Source organism: Salmo trutta, chromosome 10 (assembly GCF_901001165.1).
Source record: "Salmo trutta chromosome 10, fSalTru1.1, whole genome shotgun sequence".
Classification (NCBI taxonomy): Eukaryota; Metazoa; Chordata; class Actinopteri; order Salmoniformes; family Salmonidae; genus Salmo; species Salmo trutta.
The window spans coordinates 20084406-20110090 of NC_042966.1; the positions used below are offsets into that span (position 1 = coordinate 20084406).

A 25685-nucleotide genomic window follows, 5' to 3' on the forward strand; every position below is an offset into this window, starting at 1 on the left:
TCATCATAACAACCTCCTTATGATTTTTCTCTCTCTTACAACTCTCTGGAGGCAGAAGAGGAGAGAGAGGGTTCTTCGAAAGCAGGGACAAACTACTAATCCAGATTAAATCAACTACGAGCTCCACTAGTGTGTTTGTTGAAAGTCTCTGTATGTGCAATAACAAAAGAAGATAAAAGAGAGGGAGCGACCTGTTAACGCCGGGAAAAGATCATTCGTTCGTTGTACAGAAGCCCGGTGGACATGGAGCGCTTATGTGGACCAAAGCTCCCGTTCTGGGTAAGTAGGGCTTGTCGGGTGGCAGTCAGTTGATTTCGCGGTTGTGATCACCTCGTGCATATCACAAGGATCTGAAACAAGGCCATTGCCTTGGCCTCAGTGTTTTCTCTGTGTTCCTCACCTCAGATATAAGTATATTTGTTTCGCTTTAACAACACCTATGTATAGTTGACTATTATAGCAACGTTTCATGGTTCTTTGGTTTTTAGCCTACAGTTAGAGTATAATAACCCCGTGTTGGCGATTTAAACATGACAACGAGCGCAGCTGAAAAAAAGATATATTATAAGACAAGGAAATAAACATTCGGTCCTGGAGGCTTTCATAAACTCAACCTGGAGCCTACCCAGTAAGCAAAAGTATTTTGAAAATTAGTTGAAAATACGTATTTTGCAGACATTGAGAAGACATTTGCTTTGGTCGTTTCTAGGGCCAAATGTCAACAGTAAATAATTTCACTTTAATGAACATGTCAATGAAGAGAGCATTATTTCACGTTCAACAGTTTTATTTCCTATTTAAATAGCAACATTGAGTTAATGTTCCAAGTTTGCTGACACAAACAGAGCACTTTAACTACAACAACATTCTCAGTAATGGTTACAGAAATGTTTTACTTCTATGTAGTTGTTTGTCTACCAGAATTAAATCCACTGACTGTAAATCAGTCTGAATAAAAGCGTCTGCTAAATGACCAAAATGTAAAAATGAACACTTGCAAAGCACACTGGGTATTATTTAAATTGGATCCGCCCCCAAACAAGACCAAATTTGAACCAAACATATTTGGACCAATTATAGATGTCTATGTTAGGTCCATACCAAGGCCTGTCCAGAGCGGACCAAAAAGCAGAATATCAAAATGTAATTGTTACAATGTTGATGAACATGTAACCTACCCTTTTAAATCCATTAATCTCTGTGTGAAACCACACAGTGACCTCAGTCAACCTGACCTTTTTAAAGTTCACAGCGCATGAGCACATATAGGTCAATTGTGCTTGTCTGTTTTGGTATTAGACTAGGCACCTGATTTCCCTCACTCTGGTGCGTATTCCACAAAAACGCCTTGTTTATGAGGTCACGAGAGGTGAAGACGTCAAGTGTTTGTGCTGTCTGCCTTTGCTTGGTCTAGATTACTGAAAAATGCCTGGTAATCCCCCTGGACTCAGGGTCTAGCTCTCATGGTATGAGAGCCACACATCACTAACAGATCTTCACATTCAAGGACACATCCATCTTACATTTGGTTCCTTAAATTGTTTTGGGTCTTGGCAGTTGGTTGCCAGTGTTCTGCTCCCCAAAGTCAACAGGAGAACAGGCCATCACATTTCTGGTCCAGAGATTGTTGACTTTAGAGGTCTCAGTCAAGGTTAGGACTCTAATACTGTACCTTACTAGTTCAACCTAAATACCCCCAGCCTATTTAGACTCTTTCTTGGTCTGTGTGTGTCTGACAGACAGTGGCATTGACATTTCTTGGACTACTGTGCTGAGGGACAGTTTTTGCATATATTGGGAATGCTCTCAAAAGGCTGTTTTTAAATACCTTGATTGCCTCTTTCACACAACTCAATTCATTATACCCCTCAGCTGGGTTATGCTTTATAGGAGTAAGAGAGAGACAGACTTTTGTTTATTATCTACTCCACTTGCTTTGGCAATGTTAACATGCCAATAAAGCCCTTGAATTGAATTGACAGTCAGGGAGAAGGAGAGTGAAAGGGGATGGGGTTGGCTGGGAAGTGAGAGAGAGGGATTTAGAGAACATGATTTCGGCCTCGGTCACACCTACAGCATCATTGCGTTTAAGTACACCAGATGAACATTAATTTCCAATGGAACGCTGCGTTTGCCTTGCAGCATTGCAGAGCGTTCAGTGTGGCGCATACAGGGCATTTAGGAAGTATTCAGACCGCTTCACCTTTTCCCCATTTTGTTACTTTACAGCCTTGTTCTAAAATGGATTCAATTGTTTTTTCCTCATCAATCTACACACAATACCCCATAATGACACAAAAAAACAGGTTAAGACATTTTTGCAGATGTATTAAAAATAAAAAAACAGATACTTTATTTACATACGTATTCACACCCTTTGCTACGTTACTCGAAATGAGCTCAGGCGCATCCTGTTCCCATTGATTATCCTTGAGGTGTTTCTACAACTTGATTGAATTTACCACAGGTGGCCTCCAATTAATTGGACATGATTTGGAAAGGCACACACCTGAGTGCAAGTCAGAGCAAAAACCAAGCCACGAGGTCGAAGAAAATTGTCCGTAGAGCTCAGAGACAGGATTATGTCAAGGCACAGATCTGGGGAAGTGTACCAAAAAAAAAATGTCTGCAGCATTGAAAGTCCCCAAGAACACAGTGGCCTCCATCATTCTTAAATGGAAGAAGTTTGGAACCACCAAGATTCGAGCAGAAGCTGGCCGCCCAGTCAAACTGAGCAATCGGGGAAGAATGGCCTTTGTTAGCCACTCGGTAAAAGGCCGCTTGGAATTTGCCAAATGGCACTTAAAGGACTCTCAGACCATGAGAAGCAAGATTCTCTGGTGTGATGAAACCAAGATTGAACTCTTTGGCCTGAATGCCAAGTGTCACGTCTGGAGGAAACCTGGCACCATCCCTATGGTGAATCATGGTGGTGGCAGCATCATGCTGTGGGGATGTTTTTCAGCGACAGGGACTGGGAGACTAGTCAGGATTGAGGGAAAGATTGACGGAGCAAAGTACAGAGAGATCCTTGATGAAAACCTGCTCCAGAGCGCTCAGGACCTGGGGTGAAGGTTCACTTTCCAACAGGAAGGCTGACCCTAAGCACACAGCCAAGACAGCGCAGGAGCAACTTTGGGACAAGTCTCTGAATGTTCTTGAGTGGCCCAGCCAAAGCCTGAACTTGAACCCGATTGAACATCTCTGGAGAGGCCTGAAAATATCTGTGCAGCGACGCTCCCCATTCAACCGGACAGCGCTTGAGAGGATCTACAGAGAAGAATGAGAGAAACTCCCCAAATGCAGGTGTGCCAAGCTTGTAGCTTCATACCCAAGAAGACGCGAGGCTGTAATCGCTGCCAAAGGTTCTTAAACAAAGTACTGAGTAAATGGTCTCAATACTTATGTAAATGTGATTATTGTTTTTTATATTTGCAAAGATTTCTAAACCTGTTTTTGCTTTGTCATTATGGGGTATTGTGTGTAGATTGATGAGGAAAACAAAAATTTTAATCAATTTTAGAATAAGGCTGAAGTGTAACAAAATGTGGAAAAAGTCAAGGAGTCTGAATACTTTCAGAATGGATAAATCGAAGGTATGCGTCAAATTGTATGCGTAGACGGCTTCACAGAAATGGTACCAGAAGGTGAATGTTGAACTTTTTTTGCACACATATCCAGATGATGCTGCGTACCATTTTGGCCAATAATGCTGTAGGTGTGTTTGAGGCGTTAGATTAACACAGAAACACACAGGGCATATAAGGTTCCCCCTGTCCTGTGCTCCCCCCCCCCCACCTTCCTTCTCTCGGCATTCTCTGCTCTCACTCGCTCTCTATCGATCTCAGATCTTAGATGGAGTCCTGCAGAGTGTGTGGCATGTGCTCATCATACCAATGATGTTCTCAGCAAACAAACAAGTATGATGTCTGACCAGAGCATGTCTGTCTCTCTTTCTCTCCCCCCACTCTCCTGTTCTCTCTCTTTCTCTGTGTGTGTGTGTGTGTGTGTGTGTGTGTGTGTGTGTGTGTGTGTGTGTGTGTGTGTGTGTGTGTGTGTGTGTGTGTGTGTGTGTGTGTGTGTGTGTAAAGTCAATATACAGTACGTTACCGCCTTTATTCAGTAGACTAACCTAGTTCTTAAACCTTATGCTGTGAGAACAGACAGACGGAGAGGAGAGAAAGATAAATAGAGTGCATGTGTGTGAGAGGGAGAGCTGAAGGGCTTTAGTGCAGTGCAGTAGTGGCTGCTAAGGCCTAATTTGAAACGAGTTCAAGGTGGTTTTAGGCTCGTAGGCTAGGAAGGATTACAGTAATGTCTGACACAGGAGGACAGCGTGTAACTCCACACCTAAAGCTTTATTTTACAGCTACATAGTATGGTTTCAGTTTTTCACCACTTTAATTCCCTATATGCTGCAACAGGTGTACTGTTGACATGCGGTAAAGCTAATCCTTTGGTTCACTCATCTCACAATTCACAACTGAGCGTTAAAGTAACTGTCCAGTGAAAATCTCACTTTTAAAAGTTCATATTTTGTTAACTCATACCCAGATAATGTTGTTGACTCATCCTATACTTGTATTTGAGGGATTTTTTTTTTTTGTTTTTAAACCCATCTCAAACTTGTATATCAAACATACCGTTAAAAAATGTTTGCTATTTCCTCAGAAGATGTCATCCTCCTGAGCTGGCCAATCAGCGGTATACTCACATTAATATTTTTAATGACCGGTATACGCCCACACCATTCCAACCAGGGTTTTGACTGGCAACATTTTAATTTACCGGAAATTTGAGAAATTTACCAGACAGATATGCATTGGGTGCGTAACCTGATAAAATCGAATTTTATTGGTCACATACACATGGTTAGCAGATGTTAATGCGAGTGTAGGGAAATGCTTGTGCTTCTAGTTCCGACCATGCAGTAATATCTAACAACTTCACAACTACCTTATACACACAAGTGTAAAGGAATGAATGATTAGGGTGACCAACCAGTGGTGAACGTGTTAGAATAACTTAAGTAACTTTGCACAGTTATTCTTTCATCAGCCAACAAGACAAGTAACAAACAGAAAAATCACTAGCCTATGTCAGTCTACTAATGTAAAAAAAGTTATATGGATCAGCTTGTCAAAAAAGAAATGGCCTATTCCGAACAGGCTCAGGGACAGTTGTGGGATGATAGATCCCACCTTCATAAAACTAGTAGGCCTAGGCTACATTAAAAAAAATATATAATTCTAATGCAATGAGTCTGATGCAACAGATGAGAAAGTTTAGCTTCTAATGTTGATAAACGATTATTTCTTCATATTATAAGCTCAGCAATGTGCACAAGGCAGTAGGCTACGTGCAAATGTTCATTCCATAATGCACTTAGCGGAAAACACTGTTGTCAAAAGGGCACGGCTCATGCGAGCGGTTTCATGTGACAGAGATAAAAATATCCGTTAGAAATGTAGAAAGAGAGGAGATCTATTAGGCAACTTTGAAGCAAGGTAAGGCCTCGTATGTATTAAAACGTCCAGGTTTCAACCAATTAATTATGCCTTTCAAAATGCATACTGCCTCCAGCTCATTGTAAAGTGTTCTGGGACGTGTTGATGAAGCCTGCCTTCTATTGCGGTTTGATGCCGTGTTCAGAACAACCGGGAACTCGGAAATCTGACTTCTCTATTTTTGGGGGGGACAAAAGACGGCTATTACCGGCTCACGGAAACCCTGATTCCAACACAGAAAATCAGCCTTTTAACATAAGCGTTGGGGAAGCTTTTCTGAAAATATAATTTACCAAGCTACCAATTACTTCACACTGGAATAAGTTAAGCTGCACTAAAGTTACCCTTAAGAAAAATACAGTTTACTAAAGTAACTTTGAAAAAGTAGTTCACAACATCCATACTTAATAAAACGTTTTTGGAAGGATAACAATTTCACTCTTATTGTAATTAAAGGCCCAATGTAGTCACATTTTTGTCTCTCTGTCTGTCTTGTCTGTCTGTCTGTCTACACTGAGGTTGTAATAATATTGTGAAAATAATGATAGTGGGATGGAGTTTTGGCCTGCCTGGTGACATCACCAGGGGGTAAATTAGTTAATAGACCAATAAGAAGGAGAATTTCAAACCTCTCTTCCAATAACAGCTAATTTTCAGTTTTCCCCTCCCCACTCAGACAACTCCAACAGTCCAAGCAAAATTCTTGATTGAGAAATTGCTTTTTGCTAAGAAGCTATTTTTGTTTGACCATTTTAATTGAAGAAAAAAAAATCACAGTAAGGCACTTAATTGTTACCCAGAAACTCTTTAAATTTGAGATAAAAACGGTTGCATTGGACCTTAAATTATAGGTCATATTTAATAGAAATCAGAAAACACTGTACAGTTACTTTAAGGCCATACACTTTCAGCTCCATTGACTTTGTAATGTATTTAAGGGAAATGGTTTTCCGAGCAGCAAATAATACTACATTTACCTTCTTTCTACAACACTCATCCATTTCATCAGGTATAGCAAGACTGCTGCTCTATTGAGATTATGTATAACCGCAATCTTACTGTAATCTTTTGTAATTCTAAAGTGACCCACTTATTCAGTCCTGACTGGCAATTTGTAGTTGTTGGAGTTATTAAATAAATAGTGTCATGAGTGTTAGTGTTTCTCAGACACCACGGAGCATGGTTTTTAGTCCATAAATAGAGGCTTAATCTGTGTCCGGGAAACCGGCCCGAAGAGTACACCATGGATGTTTTAATTGGTCATTTGTTGAGATTTTTTGCAAATGTTCACCTTACTTTGATGAAAGTATTTTGTAAAGGATGCATCTTGTCATGTTGAGTACACCATAGACGTTTCTTTAGTTAATTAATGACCAGTGAAACATCCATGGCTGTGTCCAGTGAACCTGGCCTTTATTACACAATGGGGGACCAAGTGGTACTATTTCTATTGCTAGGACCCTGTTAGTGTTGCTCATGTTACGCCCCTGAAAAAGGGGAGAAATAATCACGAGTGTGATACGGTATTGTTTCCTCACTGAGAACTTTTACTGCAATCATTTTACAAAAGTAACACATTTTACAGAAAAACAGATCTACAGGAAAGAGCTAGTGTTGTAGGGTACAAGGCTTATTCAAGTCACAACAGTATACTCTGTAATTCACTGAAACATACACTAATTTCAATATAACTGTCAAGCACAAAGCTTTAACTCAGTAAACCATAACTCAATTTATCAACAGTCAATAAAGTGTTTGAAAAACCATTATACAAATAACAACGCACATGTTCATTCACGATCGACATAAAATGGCAGCTACTCTCAGTACAAAGCTAGCCTTCGCTGCAACCGAGCAGGGCTCATATTACTCTCAGCAAACTTAACTCTAACTTCCTCAAGATGTTACTAAGACACACCTTAAACACTCTTGACATGTTAGCGAGTTATTACATTTAAATGACTCTGTTTTATCATCAATAACGTACCTGAAAAAGGGGAGAAATAATCACGAGTGTGATATGGTATTGTTTCCTCACTGAGAACTTTTACTGCAATAAGGAAAAGACCGCGATTTCCCCGTGAACTTGGGTGGAGACCAGAGCAATCGATCTCAGGCTCATAGATTAAGAGCATTTAGTAGATCACAGACTAACACATTTCCCCTTCAATTAGGCACCACAAAATAAAGTAATCAATATAACGTTTACACATTCCTTTTACAATTCTTACCCTTTGTACGTTTGATGGATTTTAACTTTTTAACACAATTATGAATGTTATCGATCTCTATCAACTAATACAGAATGCATGATCTTTTTAACCTTAGATGTTTTAAGATCCTCACATACTATGAACTTACTAATACTTTTTAATGTATAACAGGCTATGAGTATTTCCTTTAACCTGTCACTCTCCCCGACAAAATAAATGTTGCCCCAACATTACCAACATTGTCTTCTTCAACAGTCTGTATGCACTGGACCTAGGAAATCCTCTTCTCTAAGGTAGTACTTGAGCAGAGGTCAAGGGTCACAGTTCTAATATAACTAACAAGTTATTTTCACAGTCCATATCTGTTGACCAGCTGTATAAACAGTCCCTAAGCAGTCTTTTCTCATAATATTGATCAACAGTCCATCCATTTTAATGATCTATATGCATAGTCTGCAAATTGTCTCTTGTGACAGTCTGTGAAATCAGTCAGTAGTCCATGGTCAAACATGTCAACTCTGTAGCCTCATGTTTGCTGAAGCCCATACATGTAAGGTGGCTGAAAGTAACATTGCTGTAGTGATGGCAGCCATGGAACCATTTCTGGTGCAGAGTAGACAGGGAACAACTGTCGCTGTGGCTGGAAACTATAGCAGGAAGGGATACCAAGCTGATCATAGGTGATACGTCTTGGAGGGTGTCTCTCTCTTTGTGGCAGCTGGTAGGCTGGTTCCTCAGGTTCAGCAGCAGCAGTTAACCTCTTATGGCTAGGGGGCAGTATTTTCACGGCTGGATAAAAAACGTACCCGATTTAATCTGATTATTAGTCCTGCCCAGAAAGTAGAATATGCATATAATTATTAGCTTTGGAGAGAAAACACTCCAAAGTTTCTAAAACTGTTTGAATGGTGTCTGTGAGTATAACAGAACTCCTATGGCAGGCAAAAACCTGAGAAGGTTCTGTTCAGGAAGTACCCTGTCTGACCATTTTATTTGCTTTCTTTGACATCTCTTCCAAAAACTAAGGATCTCTGCTGTTACGTGACAATACCCACGTCTCCAATGGGCTCTCAGAGCCCGGGAAAAACAGGAATGACGTAATTCAAAGCCCTGGCTGAAACAAAGGAGAGCAAAAGCTAAGTGGTCAATCAGTGGAGTAAGCCTTACGCTCGCGACCTGCCCCGCCCCCGGCTTTCGGTTTTTCCCTCAGTTTACAGACAAGCAGATTCCCGGTCGGAATATTATCGCTTTTGTACGAGATAAATTGCATAAAAATTGGTTTTAAACAGCGGTTGACATGCTTCGAAGTACGGTAATGGAATATTTAGAAATTTTTTGTCACTTTCTGCGCCATGCTCGTGACCGTGATATACCATTGGGATAGTGTCTAGAACGCACGAACAAAACGTCGTTGATGGAACATAACGATGGATTATTTGGGACCAAACCAACATTTGTTATTGAAGTAGAAGTCCTGGGAGTGCATTCTGACGAAGAACAGGAAAGGTAATACCATTTTTCTTATAGGAAATGTGATTTTGGTGAAGGCTAAACTGGTTGGGTGTCTAAATAGCTAGCCCTGTGATGCCGGGCTTTGTACTTAGAATATTGCAAAATGTGCTTCATCCGAAAAGCTATTTTAAAATCGGACATATCGAGTGCATAGAGGAGTTCTGTATCTATAATTCTTAAAATAATTGTTATGCTTTTTGTGAACGTTTATCGTGAGTAATTTAGTAAATTCACCGGAAGTGTTCGGTGGGAATGCTAGTTCTGAACGTCACATGCTAATGTAAAAAGCTGGTTTTTGATATAAATATGAACTTGATTGAACAGACATGCATGTATTGTATAACATAATGTCCTAGGTGTGTCATCTGATGAAGATCATAAAAGGTTAGTGCTGCATTTAGCTGTGGTTTTGTTTTTTGTGACATTATATGCTAGCTTGAAAAATGGGTGTCTGATTATTTCTGGCTGGGTACTCTGCTGACATAATCTAATGTTTTGCTTTCGCTGTAAAGCCTTTTTGAAATCGGACAGTGTGGTTAGATTAACGAGAGTCTTGTCTTTAAATAGCTGTAAAATAGTCATATGTTTGAAAAGTGGAAGTTTTCGGATTTTAGAGGAGTTTGTATTTCGCGCCCCGCCCATCATTGGATATTGGAGCAGACGTTCCGCTAGCGGAACATCTAGATGTAAGAGGTTAATTAAGGAAAGGCACTTGGTGGACGATCATCAGGCACATTTTCAGCAGGCAAGTTCATCTCCTCAGCAGGCAGGTCTTTAAATGTTGTTGTCTCCTCCAGCCGCTTTTCAACAAGAGGCTGTGCTGGTAGTGTATCAGGGACTGGCACTGCAACTGTCTGTTTCACTGGTGGGGGCCTGTGTTCCCACTCTCTCGCTGGTTCAGCATCCCTCTCCTCAGGTACTGTAGGAGATGTGGGAACCTGTAGCGGCTCATGATGAAGGTCATATTCATCCCTGTTGTCTTCATCAGAATCTAGAGGCTCTGATTCAGGCTGATGGCTCCTTTTTTTCTGACTTTTGCCATCTTTGGTAATTTCTGGTTGTCTCAAAAGGTAAGTGGTCACAGGACATGAGCAGGTTTCTGTGCAGGACCCTGGAGCGTCCCCTACCCTTTTCTGGTCTCAATTCATAAATCGGCAGGTCTGAACCCATTTGTCTCACTACTGTGTGAATTGTATCTTCCCAATAGTTACGGAGTTTTCCTGGTTCTCCTCTTGGTGTCAGGTTTTTAATCAGAACTCGCTCGCCAGGCTGTAGCACTGAACTCCTAACTTTAGTGTCATGGCACTTCTTACTTCTTTCAGCGGCTTTCTGAGCATTTTCATTTGCAATGGCGTATGCTTCTTCCATCCCTCGTTTCCAGTTCTCCACGTAGTCTCGCTGGTTACTGGAACCTGCCTCTGTGCACAATCCAAAGAGCATTTCAACTGGAAGCCTGGGTGATCTCCCAAACAGAAGATAAAATGGTGAATAGCCAGTCACTTCGCAACGGGTGCAGTTATAGGCATAAACCAGTTTGTTCAGAGACTCCTTCCAATTTGACTTTTGTGTCTCAGTTAGTGTCTTTAACATTTGCAACACTGTTCTGTTCATGCGTTCCACTTGACCGTTCCCCATCGGGTGGTAGGGTGTTGTTCTGGACCCCGCCATGCCACTGAGTTTCTTTAACTGATGGAACAACTGGTTTTCAAATTCTCCCCCTTGGTCATGGTGGATGCGTGACGGGAACCCGAACTTCAGGGCAAAGTCATTGAAGATGAGATTTGCAGCAGTTTTACCTGACTTTGATGTGGTGGCGTAGGCTTGAGTGAAACGTGTAAAATGATCAACAATCACGAGGATGTACTCACATCCCCCTTTCCATCTGTCGAGATGAAGGAAGTCTATACATACCAGTTCAAATGGCTGTGTTGTCACAATGTTTGTCAGAGGAGCTCTTGTTTCATGGGCTGGCTTTTTCTGCTTGACACAGCTACAAGTTTTAGTCACATAGTGCTCGATGTCAGATTGCATATATGGCCAGAAGAAGCGGTCACGTACTAGTGATACAGTGCGGACAGTACCTTGGTGTCCCATGTTATTGTGCAACTCTTCCATCACTTTACCTTTGTACTGCTCTGGTAGAACTAACTGCTTGCGGGCTGTAGTGATTCTGTACTGAATGCCATCACTGTCTATTGTCAATTTGTCCCATTCCCTGAATAGGCATTTTGTCTTTGGACTGCATTCCTTTTGCTCTTTAACTGGCGGTTTGGAACCAGACAGTTTGAAATTGAGCACAGGACGGATGACCGGATCAGATTCTTGTGCTTCTCTTATCCCATCTTTTGGGATCGAGCTGATTTGTTGCAGTGGTTGTCTCACCTTCAGCTGATACTGACATAGATGCAGCTGAAAGTGACCAAGGTACAACAGCCTCTTTCTGTACCTCAACTGCTTGTATCGTGGCGGCAATGGTGTCTGGTGGAAACTCCTCAGAACATTCTTCCATCAGTGACTCTACATCCAGTGGCATCCTTGACAAAGCATCGGCATCACCGTTCTCTCTGCCTGGCCTGTACTTTATTGTAAAGTGGAAATCAGCCAATTCTGCAACCCACCTGGAAGTGGTTGCGTTCAGTTTTGCAGTAGACAGAATTTAGCTGAGCGGGTTGTTATCGCTGTATACAGTGAAGGTCGGAGCATAGTACAAATAATCACGGAACTTATCAGTGATTGCCCATTTCAGAGCTAGAAATTCTAGCTTGCCCGAGTGGTAGTGATAGTTCTTCTCAGCGGCTGTTAAGGTTCAAGAGCCATAAGCAATGACCCTAAGCTTCCCATCTTGCTTTTGATACAGAACTGCTCCCAAGCCTTGGTGTGAAGCATCAGTGTGTACAAAATATGGCTGAGTGAAATCAGGGAAACCTAAGACTGGTGGGTGAAGCAAACACTCAATCAGCTGTTCAAGTGCCTGTTGATGCTGGTCAGTCCACAGGATTGGCTTGTTTGAGGGCACCACATTACTTACTTTCTTTGTTTTTGTTTTCCGTGGGTGGTGAGGTAATTTCTCTGAATCTGCTTTCAGGAGGTCATACAGGCAGCTGGCCCTCCTAGAAAAGTATTTGATGTACTGTCTGTAGTAAGTGAGTAAACCAAGCATTTTTCTGAGCTGGCCCACAGTCTCTGGTTTGATTTCTTTCAATGCTCTTACTGCTTCAAAATCGGCTGGGTCAACTCGGCTGCCCTCTGCAGACACTATTCTGCCCAAATAACGGACCTGGGGTTTAAAGAGATCACACTTACTTGGTTTGAGTTTAATGCCATACTCTCTGAGACGCTGCAAAACGTTTCGCACATCATTCACATGGCTGTCGAATGTTTTACTGAAAACTAGCGTGTCGTCCAGATAAGGAATGCAGATGTTATCCCGGAGCCCTTCCAAACACTCCTCCATACACCGCTGAAAAGCTGCAGGAGCGTTCATGAGGCCGAATGGCATACGTATCCACTCATAGAGTCCCCATGGGGTCACAAATGCTGTCAGTGGTCTGCTTTCTTCAGAGATGAACCCCTGGTGATACGCTTTTCCCTGATCTAAGAGGGAGAACAAGGAATTACCACCTAAACTGTCCATGATGTCTTGGACCCGAGGGATGGGCTGGCGGTCGGGATGTGTCTTTCTGTTCAGGTCTCTGTAAACTATACACAACCGGAGGGTCCGTCCTTCTTCCGAACGCACACGACAGGTGAAGAATATGAAGAGTTTGACTTCCTAACCCAGCCCTGGGCTATGAGGTCATAAAGGTAACCCTTCATCTCCTGATACAGTGGCCTGGGCACTGACATGTATGTGCGCTTGACTGGTTCAGAGTCCTTTAGAGAAATAGTCATTTTCAGTTGTTCAATACAGCCAATGTCATTGTCTGATCTGGAGAAGGAGTGACACTCTTCTCTAAGCATTTGCCTAACAACCTCTCTCTGCTCTTCGGTTAGGTGATTTAAACCTACTGGTGGATCCCACTGTTCAGTAGCAGTACATGGGGTTCGAATGCTGGTGTGATTCACTGTGGCTGGGGTGGCAGTTTTTTCAAAGACTTGGGCAGGTAACACAGTCATAATGGTTTGTACTGTACCGATTTTATTGTGCGTCCTAGCAGGGCAATGTCGTGGTCAGTGGGGTTAGAGACATCAAGCATGACAACTGGAAAAACACCTTTCCTGACTCTGACTAGTTTGTCAAAGAACTCAAGGTCGTCTGGCCACTGCGGGTTCAGGTCTGGCTGGAAAAGCATTGTCATGTCCTCTTTGAAAGGCTGGGAAGCTACACGGCACTCAATCTGAATGCTACTGTGTTTTGGTACAGCAACCTTCTCTTTCTTGGTTTTCACTGCATATTCATCTGTCAGTTCTGCACTAACAGCCTGTATAAAAGCTCTCACCTTGTTTCTTTTGAGGCTTGGGAAAACTATTTTTACTGTACTGTATCGTTTAGTCTTTTCAGTCATTGTCAGGATGTGCTCGATAACATTGAAACCTATGATGGGATGAGATGGGTGACAGCCTTTCATTACCAGCACTGGGATGATCAGTTCCTTTGTTTGGTCAGTTTCAGAGGCTAGCCGAAAAGTTGTTTCAATCCATCCCAGGTACGGCATTTCAGTCCCATTTGCTGCAGTCAACCTTAGATCATCAGGTGAGTCCAGGATTTCTGAAACATCTCAGCCTTGCGTTTGGGAGAGATTCCTCTTTCCATCGTTCATCAATCAACGATACCTGAGAGCCTGTGTCCCATAAAGCTTGGAGGTGGTGGCGATTCAGGTGACGCTCAATAAGGCACTGTCTGCCGACTAGCGAGGTGACCTTACGGGGGTGGCAACCTTGAGCTAGGGATGGTAAAGAGTGGGCATTTTCCTCTGTGCAGGAAAACCTTTCACTGGTAGAGTCAATTTTCAGGTGAGTGCATTTTTCCTTATGTTTAGTCCAATGTTGGTTTTGACATACTTTGGAACAGTACAGTGTCTCTTTACATGATGAACATTGTTTCAGGTTCTCAAATGAATCTTCTCTGGCACAATTTGCACATTTCTGGGACTTTTTGGTAGCTACGGTTAACACTCGTCCCTCAGCGGTAACCCTTCCCCGTTTAAAGGGGCCTCTCTTGATGGTCTGACTCCCTGGATTTTACATCCAGCTTGAAAATGTTCGCCACTCCCACATCGGAAGCAGTGTGTCCATCTGTTCTGGCCTGCTGGCAGACAAAACACCTCCTTGGAGCTTGAGCAGAGCGGTTGGTATACAGTTTAGGTGCATATTGATGCTGCGCAGGGTCAGGTGCTTGGGGCTGACTGTAGTTGCTGTAATAGTGCTGCTGGGAAACAGGTGGCTGGGGGTCCCTATCTGGCCTCCTAACTGGAGGTGGGGCATAGGCACAAGGCAGTGACTGAAACAGGCTGCTGTAATGTCTCCTTAATCTGAGCAATCTCTGCACTGAGACCTTTTAGAGAAGCTACACCTGTCTTAAGTTCAGCTAACTCTGTTAACCTCTCTGGGGTATGTGGGACGATTTCGTCCCACCTACGTAACAGCCACTTCAATCCAGTGGCGCGATTTTTGAATCGTTAGAAATGCTATAACTTCAATTTCTCAAACATATGACTATTTCACAGCTATTTAAAGACAAGAATCTCGTTAATCTAACCCCACTGTCCGATTTCAAAAAGGCTTTACAACAAAAGCAAAACATTAGATTATGTTAGCAGAGTACCCAGCCAGAAAAAATCTGACACCCATTTTTCAAGCTAGCATATCATGTCACATAAACCCAAACCACAGCTAAATGCAGCACTAACCTTTTATGATCTTCATCAGATGACACACCTAGGACATTGTGTTATACAATACATGCATGTCTGTTCAATCAAGTTCATATTTATATCAAAAACCAGCTTTTTACATTAGCATGTGACGTTCAGAAAAAGCATAACCACCGCAAACTTCCGGTGAATTTACTAACAGTTTGCTAAATTACTCACGATAAACGTTCACAAAAAGCATAACAATTATTTTAAGAATTATAGATACATTACCCCTCTATGCACTCGATATGTCCGATTTTAAAATAGCTTTTCGGATGAAGCACATTTTGCAATAATCTAAGTACATAGCCCGGCATTACAGGGCTAGCTATTTAGATACCCACCCAGTTCAGCCTCCACCAAAATCACATTTCCTATAAGAAAAATGTTCTTACCTTGCTTGTTCTTCATCAGAATACACTGCCAGGACTTCTACTTCAATAACAAATGTTGATTTGGTCCCAAATAATCCATCGTTATATTCCAACAGCGACGTTTTGTTCGTGAGTTCTAGACACTATCAGAATGCTTCCTCACGGTCCCGCGCATGGCGCGTTGGCTTGTCAAAAATGTCTAAATATTCCATTACCGTACTTCGAAGCATGTCAACCGCTGTTTAAAACCAATTTTTATGCCATTTATGTCGTAGAGAAGTGATAATATTCCGACCGGGAGTATGCATTGAGCCTAAACAGCCGAATAAAATTTCTCCTCAGAAGCGACTCATGCACGCGCATCATTGAAAGGTCCTCCGAGCAGCCACTTACAAAAGGCGATAATATGTTTCAACCTGAGGCTCCCTCGTAAACCTTCAGGGTTTTCGCGGGCTCTGAGAGCCTATTGGAGCCCTGGGAATTGTCACGTTACAGCTAAGATCCTTACTTTTCAATAAAAAGAGGTAAGACGCACGACTCCTTGTCAGACAGGGTACTTCCTGCTTGAAGCCTTGTCAGGTTTTTGCCTGCCATAGGAGTTCTGTTATACTCACAGACACCATTCAAACAGTTTTAGAAAATTCAGAGTGTTTTCTATCCAAACCTGAACAATAATATGCATATTCTAGCTTCTGAGTTGGTGTAGGAGGCAGTTAAAAATGGGAACATATTTTTTCCAAAATTCTCAATACTGCCCCCTATACCAAACAGGTTAACAGTTCTGCGGGTATCTTAGCTTTGGCTTCCTTCACAGGACACTTTGCAGATAGCGTATCTTCTAACTGGACTACACTTGCAGTTGTAGCAGGCTGTGGGGCATTAAACCACTTTTTGTTTCGTCTTTCTATCTCATTAGCACAAGCAATATTAAGCTTCTCTTCAAAACTTCATCTGATGTTTTGCTATCTAGCAGGAGAGGCTGCATGTCTATCCTGATACTGTCACTCTGGAGACCTGTAAGGACTGTGTGTAAACACATGCGCTGGACTAGAGCAGGGTCATACTTAAGCCCTGATTCTGACTCCTGGGATGCAAACAGTACTTTCTGCCTCAAATCTAAGACGCACATTAGGAAGCTTTGAGGGGTCTCCTTGCTATGCTGTGCTTCTGAAGCTAGCTGTTTGTAAAGCTCTGTTGCACTCTTCTCTTGGAAGTGGGAACGCAGGATACATCTAAGTGTGGGAAGAGTTAGCTGGGGTTTACCTTCCAAGTAGCTGCGTAGCTGTGAGCCTGGAGAAATAGCCCTGACTACTGCGTCTACTATTTCTACCTTAGGATAGCCTCTGTTAAGTCCATTCTCGATCTGATGGGCAAGGCTGGAAAAAATCAGTTTATCTTTCTGGCCGGGTTCACCTATCTGACCAGAAATGTTAAACTCTTTGCACCAGCATCAGCTGGGCTGTGCACTGGGTGAGAGCGGCACGCTCACCTGAAGATTAGCATGGGGTTGGGGCTGACGCAGAGAATCACTGGCTTTGGCTGCAGAAATCTGCTCAGTTCCCACCCCTTGTTGTGGGGTTGCAGTTCTCAGTTCCTCTATTCTGTGATGTGTTCCGGCTGTTTCAATATCATGGTCAGTTTGCCCTGTTTTGTTATCTATGCCACTGATCATCTCTGTCATTTTGTCTTTAAGTAGCAAAAATTCCGACATGCCGCCATCTTCTAACTCTGCAACTTCCTCTCTTTCAAGGAACATCATAATGTGAGTCATCAATGATATGCGGGATTTGTCTTGAACATCGCTTCTCTGTTCGCCTGAGATGTCAAGGAAATCACATATCTCTAGTAACTTGTCTTTAGTCAGGGTGTGCAATTCTCCTACTACCTCTTCCTGTAGTTCTTCCAAGGCGGTCGTCATGATGACAGAACAGGAGGAACTTTTACTGTGCAGGAGTTGACTCTGAATTAGATGGTCCTTTACTGTCTCTGATGGTCGATCAATGGCCTCAGCTGACACGTACTTAACCACCAACTTCCAGCTCTCCTCGAACAGCAACACTTTCCTCACTGCAGCCTGCCTGAGTTGTTATGTGGGGATTTAGCTGGCTCGGAATTCAGCGACCAGGATGTGGAAACTGGACATCTGAGCAGCAATCTCAACGGAGCCTCCAAAAATGTTACGCCCCTGAAAAAGGGGAGAAATAATCACGAGAGTGATACGGTATTGTTTCCTCACTGAACTTTTACTGCAATCATTTTACAAAAGTAACACATTTTACAGAACAACAGATCTACAGGAAAGAGCTAGTGTTGTAGGGTACAAGGCTTATTCAAGTCACAACAGTATACTCTGTAATTCACTGAAACATACACTAATTTCAATATAACTGTCAAGCACAAAGCTTTAACTCAGTAAACCATAACTCAATTTATCAACAGTCAATAAAGTGTTTGAAAAACCATTATACAAATAACACCACAAAATATCTTATTAACAACGCACATGTTCATTCACGATCGACATAAAATGGCAGCTACTCTCAGTACGAAGCTAGCCTTCGCTGCAACCGAGCAGGGCTCATATTACTCTCAGCAAACTTAACTCTAACTTCCTCAAGATGTTACTAAGACACACCTTAAACACTCTTGACATGTTAGCGAGTTATTACATTTAAATGACTCTGTTTTATCATCAATAACGTACCTGAAAAAGGGGAGAAATAATCACGAGTGTGATACGGTATTGTTTCGTCACTGAGAACTTTTACTGCAATAAGGAAAAGACCGCGATTTCCCCGCGAACTTGGGTGGAGACCAGAGCAATCGATCTCAGGCTCATAGATTAAGAGCATTTAGTAGATCACAGATTAACACTTTTCCCCTTCAATTAGGCACCACAAAATAAAGTAATCAATATAACATTTACACATTCCTTTTACAATTCTTACCCTTTGTACGTTTGATGGATTTTAACTTTTTAACACAATTATGAATGTTATCGATCTCTATCAACTAATACAGAATGCATGATCTTTTTAACCTTAGATGTTTTAAGATCCTCACATACTATGAACTTACTAATACTTTTTAATGTATAACAGGCTATGAGTATTTCCTTTAACCTGTCACACTCACATCTATATTTTATTTGTGTTATTTTCATTCATTCATTCATTCATCGTTTCTGTCTTGTGAGGGAGGCAAAGCACTGATAATAAACGAACAAAGGACGTTTTCTAGAAAGGAAATCAGCCCTGTGCTGAGTTAGCTCAGTGACTCATCTAATAACTGCCAGCTCCATGTTCTTAACCTTTCCCTTATTGTGGATCTTATTATCATTCAGTCACTGTATGTAACGTAACTGTGCTATTTTTCCTTTGTCATCTATTGATGTCCAAACGCTAATGTTGTCTATAATTATATTTTCACATGTATTTTCTATTGTTGAGAAATGTCGACTTTTCAGTCTTGCTGTTTCTGAAATGTAACTTTTTTTACCCCCTCAGTTTAAATCAGTTTATGAACACACTTCCTCACCGTGGCTTATTTTCTTTTCCTCAATAGCAACGTTTTCTGAACTCTTGAGATTCTGCTGATCTGAAAAACATCAGGAAATGAGATTTGCTGACTGTACAGTCATACTCATACCTCTAGAATGACCACAGTCTCACTGGGTCATCTTCTCATGAAATGAAATATGAAACACACGTACATACGTTTTACTATCCTTGTGGGGACCAAACAGTTGATTCCCATTCAAAATCCTATTTTCCCTAACCCTAAGTCTAACCCTAATTGCCCTTCTAGCAGTTGTGCCTCTTCTCCCTGACCCCTACTGTATGCCTGCAGCCAACTCTCAGACCCAAACCATACAAACAGCCAGCATGGCGACGGGCACTTCCTCTATTTTATCAGGGCCTATGTATAGTGGTCCTCCTTAGACATACAGTTGAAGTCGGAAGTTTACTTACACCTTAGCCAAATACATTTAACCTGTCTGGGGTATGTGGGACGATTTCGTCCCACCTACGTAACAGCTACTGATATTCCAGTGGCGCGATTTTTGAATCGTTAGAAATACTATTACTTCAATTTCTCAAACATATGACTATTTTACAGCTATTTAAAGACAAGAATCTCGTTAATCTAACCCCACTGTCCGATTTCAAAAAGGCTTTACAACGAAAGCAAAACATTTAGATTATGTCAGCAGAGTGCCCAGCCAGAAAAAATCAGACAGCCATTTTTCAAGCTAGCATATCATGTCACATAAACCCAAACCACAGCTAAATGCAGCACTAACCTTTGATGATCTTCATCAGATGACACACCTAGGACATTGTGTTATACAATACATGCATGTCTGTTCAATCAAGTTCATATTTATATCAAAAAACAGCTTTTTGCATTAGCATGTGACGTTCAGAAAACGCATAACCCCCGGCAAACTTCCGTTGAATTTACTAACAGTTTGCTAAATTACTCACGATAAACGTTCACAAAAAGCATAACAATTATTTTAAGAATTATAGATACATTACTCCTCTATGCACTCGATATGTCCGATTTTAAAATAGCTTTTCGGATGAAGCACATTTTGCAATAATCTAAGTACATAGCCCGGCATTACAGGGCTAGCTATTTAGATACCCACCCAGGTCAGCATCCACCAAAATCACATTTCCTATAAGAAAAATGTTCTTACCTTGCTTGTTCTTCATCAGAATACACTGCCAGGACTTCTACTTCAATAACAAATGTTGGTTTGGTCCCAAATAATCCATCGTTATATCCAAACAGCGACGTTTTGTTCGTGAGTTCTAGAATGCTTCTTCCCGGTTTCGCGCATGGCGCATTGGCGTGTCAAAAATGTCTAAATATTCCATTACCGTACTTCGAAGCATGTCAACCGCTGTTTAAAACCAATTTTTATGCCATTTATGTCGTAGAGAAGTGATAATATTCCGACCGGGAGTATGCATTGAGCCTAAACAGCCGAATAAAATTTCTCCTCAGAAGCGACTCATGCACGCGCATCATTCAAAGGTCCTCGGAGCATCCACTTACAAAAGGCGATAATATGTTTCAACCTGAGGCTCCCTCGTAAACCTTCAGTTATTTCGCGGGCTCTGAGAGCCTATTGGAGCCCTGGGAATTGTCACGTTACAGCTAAGATCCTTACTTTTCAATAAAAAGATGCAAGACGCACAACTCCTTGTCAGACAGGGTACTTCCTGCTTGAAACCTTGTCAGGTTTTTGCCTGCCATAGGAGTTCTGTTATACTCACAGACACCATTCAAACAGTTTTAGAAAATTCAGAGTGTTTTCTATCCAAACCTGAACAATAATATGCATATTCTAGCTTCTGAGTTGGTGTAGGAGGCAGTTAAAAATGGGAACATATTTTTCCAAAATTCTCAATACTGCCCCCTAGCCCAGACAGGTTAAACTCAGTTTTTCACAATTCCTGACATTAAATCAGAGTAAAAATTCCCTGTCTTAGGTTAGTTAGGATCACCACTTTTATTTTAAGAATGTGAAATGTCAGAATAATAGTAGAGAGAATGATTTATTTCAGCTTTTATTTCTTTCGTCACATTCCCAGTGGGTCAGAAGTTTACATACACTCAATTAATATTTGGTAGCATTGCCTTTAAATTGTTTAACTTGGGTCAAACATTTCGGGTAGCCTTCCATAAGCTTCCCACAATATGTTGGGTGAATTTTGGCCCATTCCTCCTGACAGAGCTGGTGTAACTGAGGCAGGTTTGTAGGCTTCCTTGCTCGCATATGCTTTTTCAGTTCTGCCCACAAATCTTCTATAGGATTGAGGTCAGGGCTTTGCGATGGCCACTCCAATACCTTGACTTTGTTGTCCTTAAGCCATAAAGTAAACTAAAGATGTGTTGAGATATTGCTTCAATATACCCACATAATTTTCCTCCCTCATGATGCCATCTAGTTTGTGAAGTGCACCAGTCCCTCCTGCAGCAAAGCACGCCCACAACATGAAGCTGCCACTCCCGTGTTTCACGATTGGGATGGTGTTCTTCGGCTTGCAAGCCTCCCCCTTTTTCCTCCAAACATAATGATGGTCATTATGGCCAAACTATTTTTTGTTTCATCAGACCAGAAGACATTTCTCCAAAAAGTACAATCTTTGTCCCCATGTGCAGTTGCAAACCGTAGTCTGGCTTTTTTATGGTGGTTTTGGAGCAGTTGCTTCTTCCTTACTGAGTGGCCTTTCAGGTTATGTCGATATAGGACTCATTTTACTGTGGATATGGATACTTTTGAACCTGTTTCCTCCAGCATCTTCACAAGGTCCTTTGCTGTTGTTCTGGGATTGATTTGCACTTTTCGCACAAAAGTACGTTTATCTCTGGAATTAAAGAGCGGTATGACGGCTGCATGGTCCCATGGTGTTTATACTTGCGTACTATTGTTTGTACAGATGAACGTGGTACCTTCAGGCGTTTTTGGAAATTGCTCCCAAGGATGAACCAGACTTGTGGAGGTCTACCATTTTTTTCCTGAGGTCTTGGCTGATTGCTTGACATCATGGGAAAATCAAAAGAAAAGAGGCAATGAGTTTGAAGGTAGGCCTTGAAATACATCCACAGGTACACCTCCAATTGACTCAAATGATGTCAATTAGCCTATCAGAAGCTTCTAAAGCCATGACATCATTTTCTGTTGAAAGGCACAGTCAACTTAGTGTATGTGAACTTCTGACCCACTGGAATTGTGATAAAGATTATTTCACTTATAATTCACTGTAAGTAAACAATTGTTGGAGAATTACTTGTCATGCACAAAGTAGATGCCCTAACCGACTTGCCAAAACTATAGTTTGTTAACAAGAAATTTGTGGAGTGGTTGAAAAACGAGTTTTAATGACTCCAACCTAAGTGTATGTAAACTTCCGACTTCAACTGTAGATCTAGGATCAATTTACCCTAGCCAAGTCTTACCCTTAAACCATTAAGGGGTGGAATGTAAAACTGACCTTAGGTCAGTGTCTAAGGGCACCTCTCGGTACAGTAGTTAATAGAGCTCTCTGGTCTAACACGGAACAGATGGTGCTGTGCACCTCAGACGATTTCATAACATCCAGCCTAAAGAATGTTGCCCCTAACACCACTTACTCACGAGTAGAGAACTGAACTTTCAGAGATGATTCACATTTCTTTGATTACTTTATTATTATTATTATTATTATTATTATTATTATTATTGAAAACTTCCACTTTCAGATGAATGACTTCAGATGAATTCTGTAAGTAACCAGAGTACAACATCCACTGGAGTGTTCTACTTTAAGTAGAAAAGTGAGCTTTAAAGACACGATTCAACGTTCTTTGATTCTAAACTCTGAAAACATCATCTGTGAACTCCACCTGACCGGGATTGTCAGTGTTTACGGTGTAGCGCTAACCATCTGGTAGGGCTTACAGAACCCCCATACAACACATCTGATTAACAAAACGCCTCCGATTACTTACTATCTGGTTATAATGTATGGAGGGGGGAGAGTGAGTATAGTCCGTACAGACAAGCTGGCTCCTCTAGATAACTTTTATGCCAACATTAAGTTCATGCAACATCATACTAAGTAATTAGATGTCTATTGTTCATAACGTATGTTGAATGCTCATTAGATGCTGCAGAGACAATCCCTCTGAGTGACGGAACTCATAAGGGGCACATTTAACTTGAGTTGAGACCGAGATAACAAGGCAGCGTTTTACTGTACTTCATATCAGATTCCAATCACACACGTATCAGACAAATCAATGTTTTCTTCCAATGCCAACAAAACAAATACACTGAGTGTACAAAACATGCTACTTGCATGAGACTGACCAGGTGAATCCAGGCGAAAGCTTATTGATGTCACTTGTTAAATCCACTTCAATCAGTGTAGATGAAGGGGAGGAGACGGGTTAAAGAAGGATTTTTTTAAGCCTTGACACAATTGAGACATGGATTGTGTATGTGTGACATCCAGAGGGTGAATGGACAAGATGAGATTTAAGTGCCTTTGAACAGGGTATGGTATTAGGTGCCAGGCGCACCTGTTTGCGTTTGTCAAGACCGGCAACACTGCTAGGTTTTTCACACTCAACAGTTTCCCATATTAAGAATGGTCCACCACTCAAAGGCCATCCAGCCAACTTGACACAACTGTGGGAAGCATTGGAGTCAACATGGGCCAACATTCCTGTGGAACGCTTTTGACACCTTGTAGAGTCCATGCCCAAATAATTGAGGTTGTTCTGAGGGCAAAAGGGAGAGCAACTCAATATCAGGAATGTGTTCCTAATGTTTTGTGTACACTCGGTGTAGATGGCTCATTACTTTTCGAAGCACCATGGGAAAATTGCACACTCACCATAACCACTCATTCATCTTGACACCCAGAACCAAATCAGCTACTGTTAAAGGGACATTTCTAAATTGTTCAACTTCATATTCATTATCTCCAGCTCCACCCCAACATCGACATGTGTGAAAATGTCTCGTTTCTATATTTTGTAGTAAAAAAGATAGGGGAAGATAAGTGTTTCCATTCCAATGACGTCATCAACCAATTAGTAGGCAGTTAGTGGGCAATGCCTGTCGTGACAGATTGGCTATTGAGTAACAGTAGGGAACTTGCCACAACTTGACTGCAGGAATTGCCAGGCATTTCACAATATGATATTATCAAAATACTTAAGTGTCGGCACCACATGTATTGCAATTCGATACTGTGATTTTATTGTGATTCGATGTTCCAAAAATATTGCTCACCATATGTCTGGTGAAGAGGGATAAGAGATAGCTATGAGAAAAATCATTTTGATCAGTAGCTAGGTTTCCATCCAATTGGCAACCAGATCTTCATTAGGGCTGGACGATATATCAGATTAATTTGATTAATTTGAATGGATGTTTTTGCGAGATATTCAAAATACCTGTATCGCAAGAATCAAGTTTTTGTTATTTTTCCTTTTTATGAGCGTTTATGTCCGCTTGTTCTCATGTTCTATTTGTGGTGTCATCTCCTTCACTCGTCTGCTGTGTGCACCTTCCCATTTTACAGCAGAGATCTGTATATAATGATGAGATGCACGTCTCCTCCCTAACAATAGGAGTCGTTGTCCCAAAAGCGTGAAGACGGGCAATGAGTTTACGTCCAAAATAAGCCCATAGAAACGCATTGGCCTTATATTTTGGACAGATTTGAGCTCTTTTAGGTCTTCGCCTCTTCTTCTATGGTTTACACACACACCAAGCCCCTGTCTCTCTCGCCAACAAAGTTGAGAGGGATCACATCTTCCTCTCTGACAAGTGGTTTCAACTCGCTATTTGCATTTGAGGTTTGGTCCAACAGAATCAGTCAAATGGACACCAAAACACATTGAGACATTATTTTACTGTAATGGAGGAGAAGTTAACCTTTTCAATGATACCCTTTTATGTGTCAACTACTCAAATTGCACACAGAGCAGACACTACTAAAACAAGAGTATCAATGAAAATGAATGTTCAGTTTGTCGCGCGGGCCATTGAGATACTACGAACTGCTAGCAGCATTTTAACCAAATACTGTTATACTAGCAGTCATGTCTGTGTTTTATAAATGTGCAATAAGCATAAAACACAATTGTATAAGGAATTGGCAACTTGTTTTCAATTGGCAACTCGTTTCAACATCTGAACAAAGTGGACAGGCTAACATGCTTTTCAAACAGTCGTAGCCAGACAGAAGGGTGTGTTCATAACAATTCAACTGTTCAACCTTGTTAGCTAGAAAATACTGTAGATCCAAGTTGGCTAAACTTGGATTAACTGGCTAATCACTAGCACATGGGCTTGAGAGATTGTTGATGAAACCTGTGTTCATTTTCTATAGCCTAATGCTTGCTACAAGAAGTTATCATTTGTGAATGTGCATTACGCATGGTTCTAGTTAAATTTATAAGACAAAAGCGCATTTTCATAGACAGACTTGAAAGCCAGATCAGTGATTATTGCAACAAAAGAAACGCAGGTTAAACCTATTTGGATAACATAATTTAATTATTATTGGGTCTTATGGTTGTGGAATGCTTATATTTAGCCTAGGTGTAACTTCACAAGCCCTGAATTCATTAGATTATTGCTGTCTGTTTGAAATGCAGTGTATGTGACCTTTAATTGTACAACAATGCTTATTTAGAGAGAACATAAAAAAA

General features: G+C 41.4%; 1 protein-coding gene across 1 annotated transcript in view; it reads left to right on the forward strand.

The window, feature by feature from the left end:
* The window catches only part of abcc3 (ATP-binding cassette, sub-family C (CFTR/MRP), member 3), a 67012-nt gene continuing 41327 nt past the window's right edge, over nucleotides 1-25685 (forward strand). Inside the window, 1 exon segment of the mRNA XM_029764808.1 lies at nucleotides 1-279. Within this exon segment, the coding sequence (XP_029620668.1) occupies nucleotides 244-279 (36 nt within the window). The 5' untranslated portion in view covers nucleotides 1-243.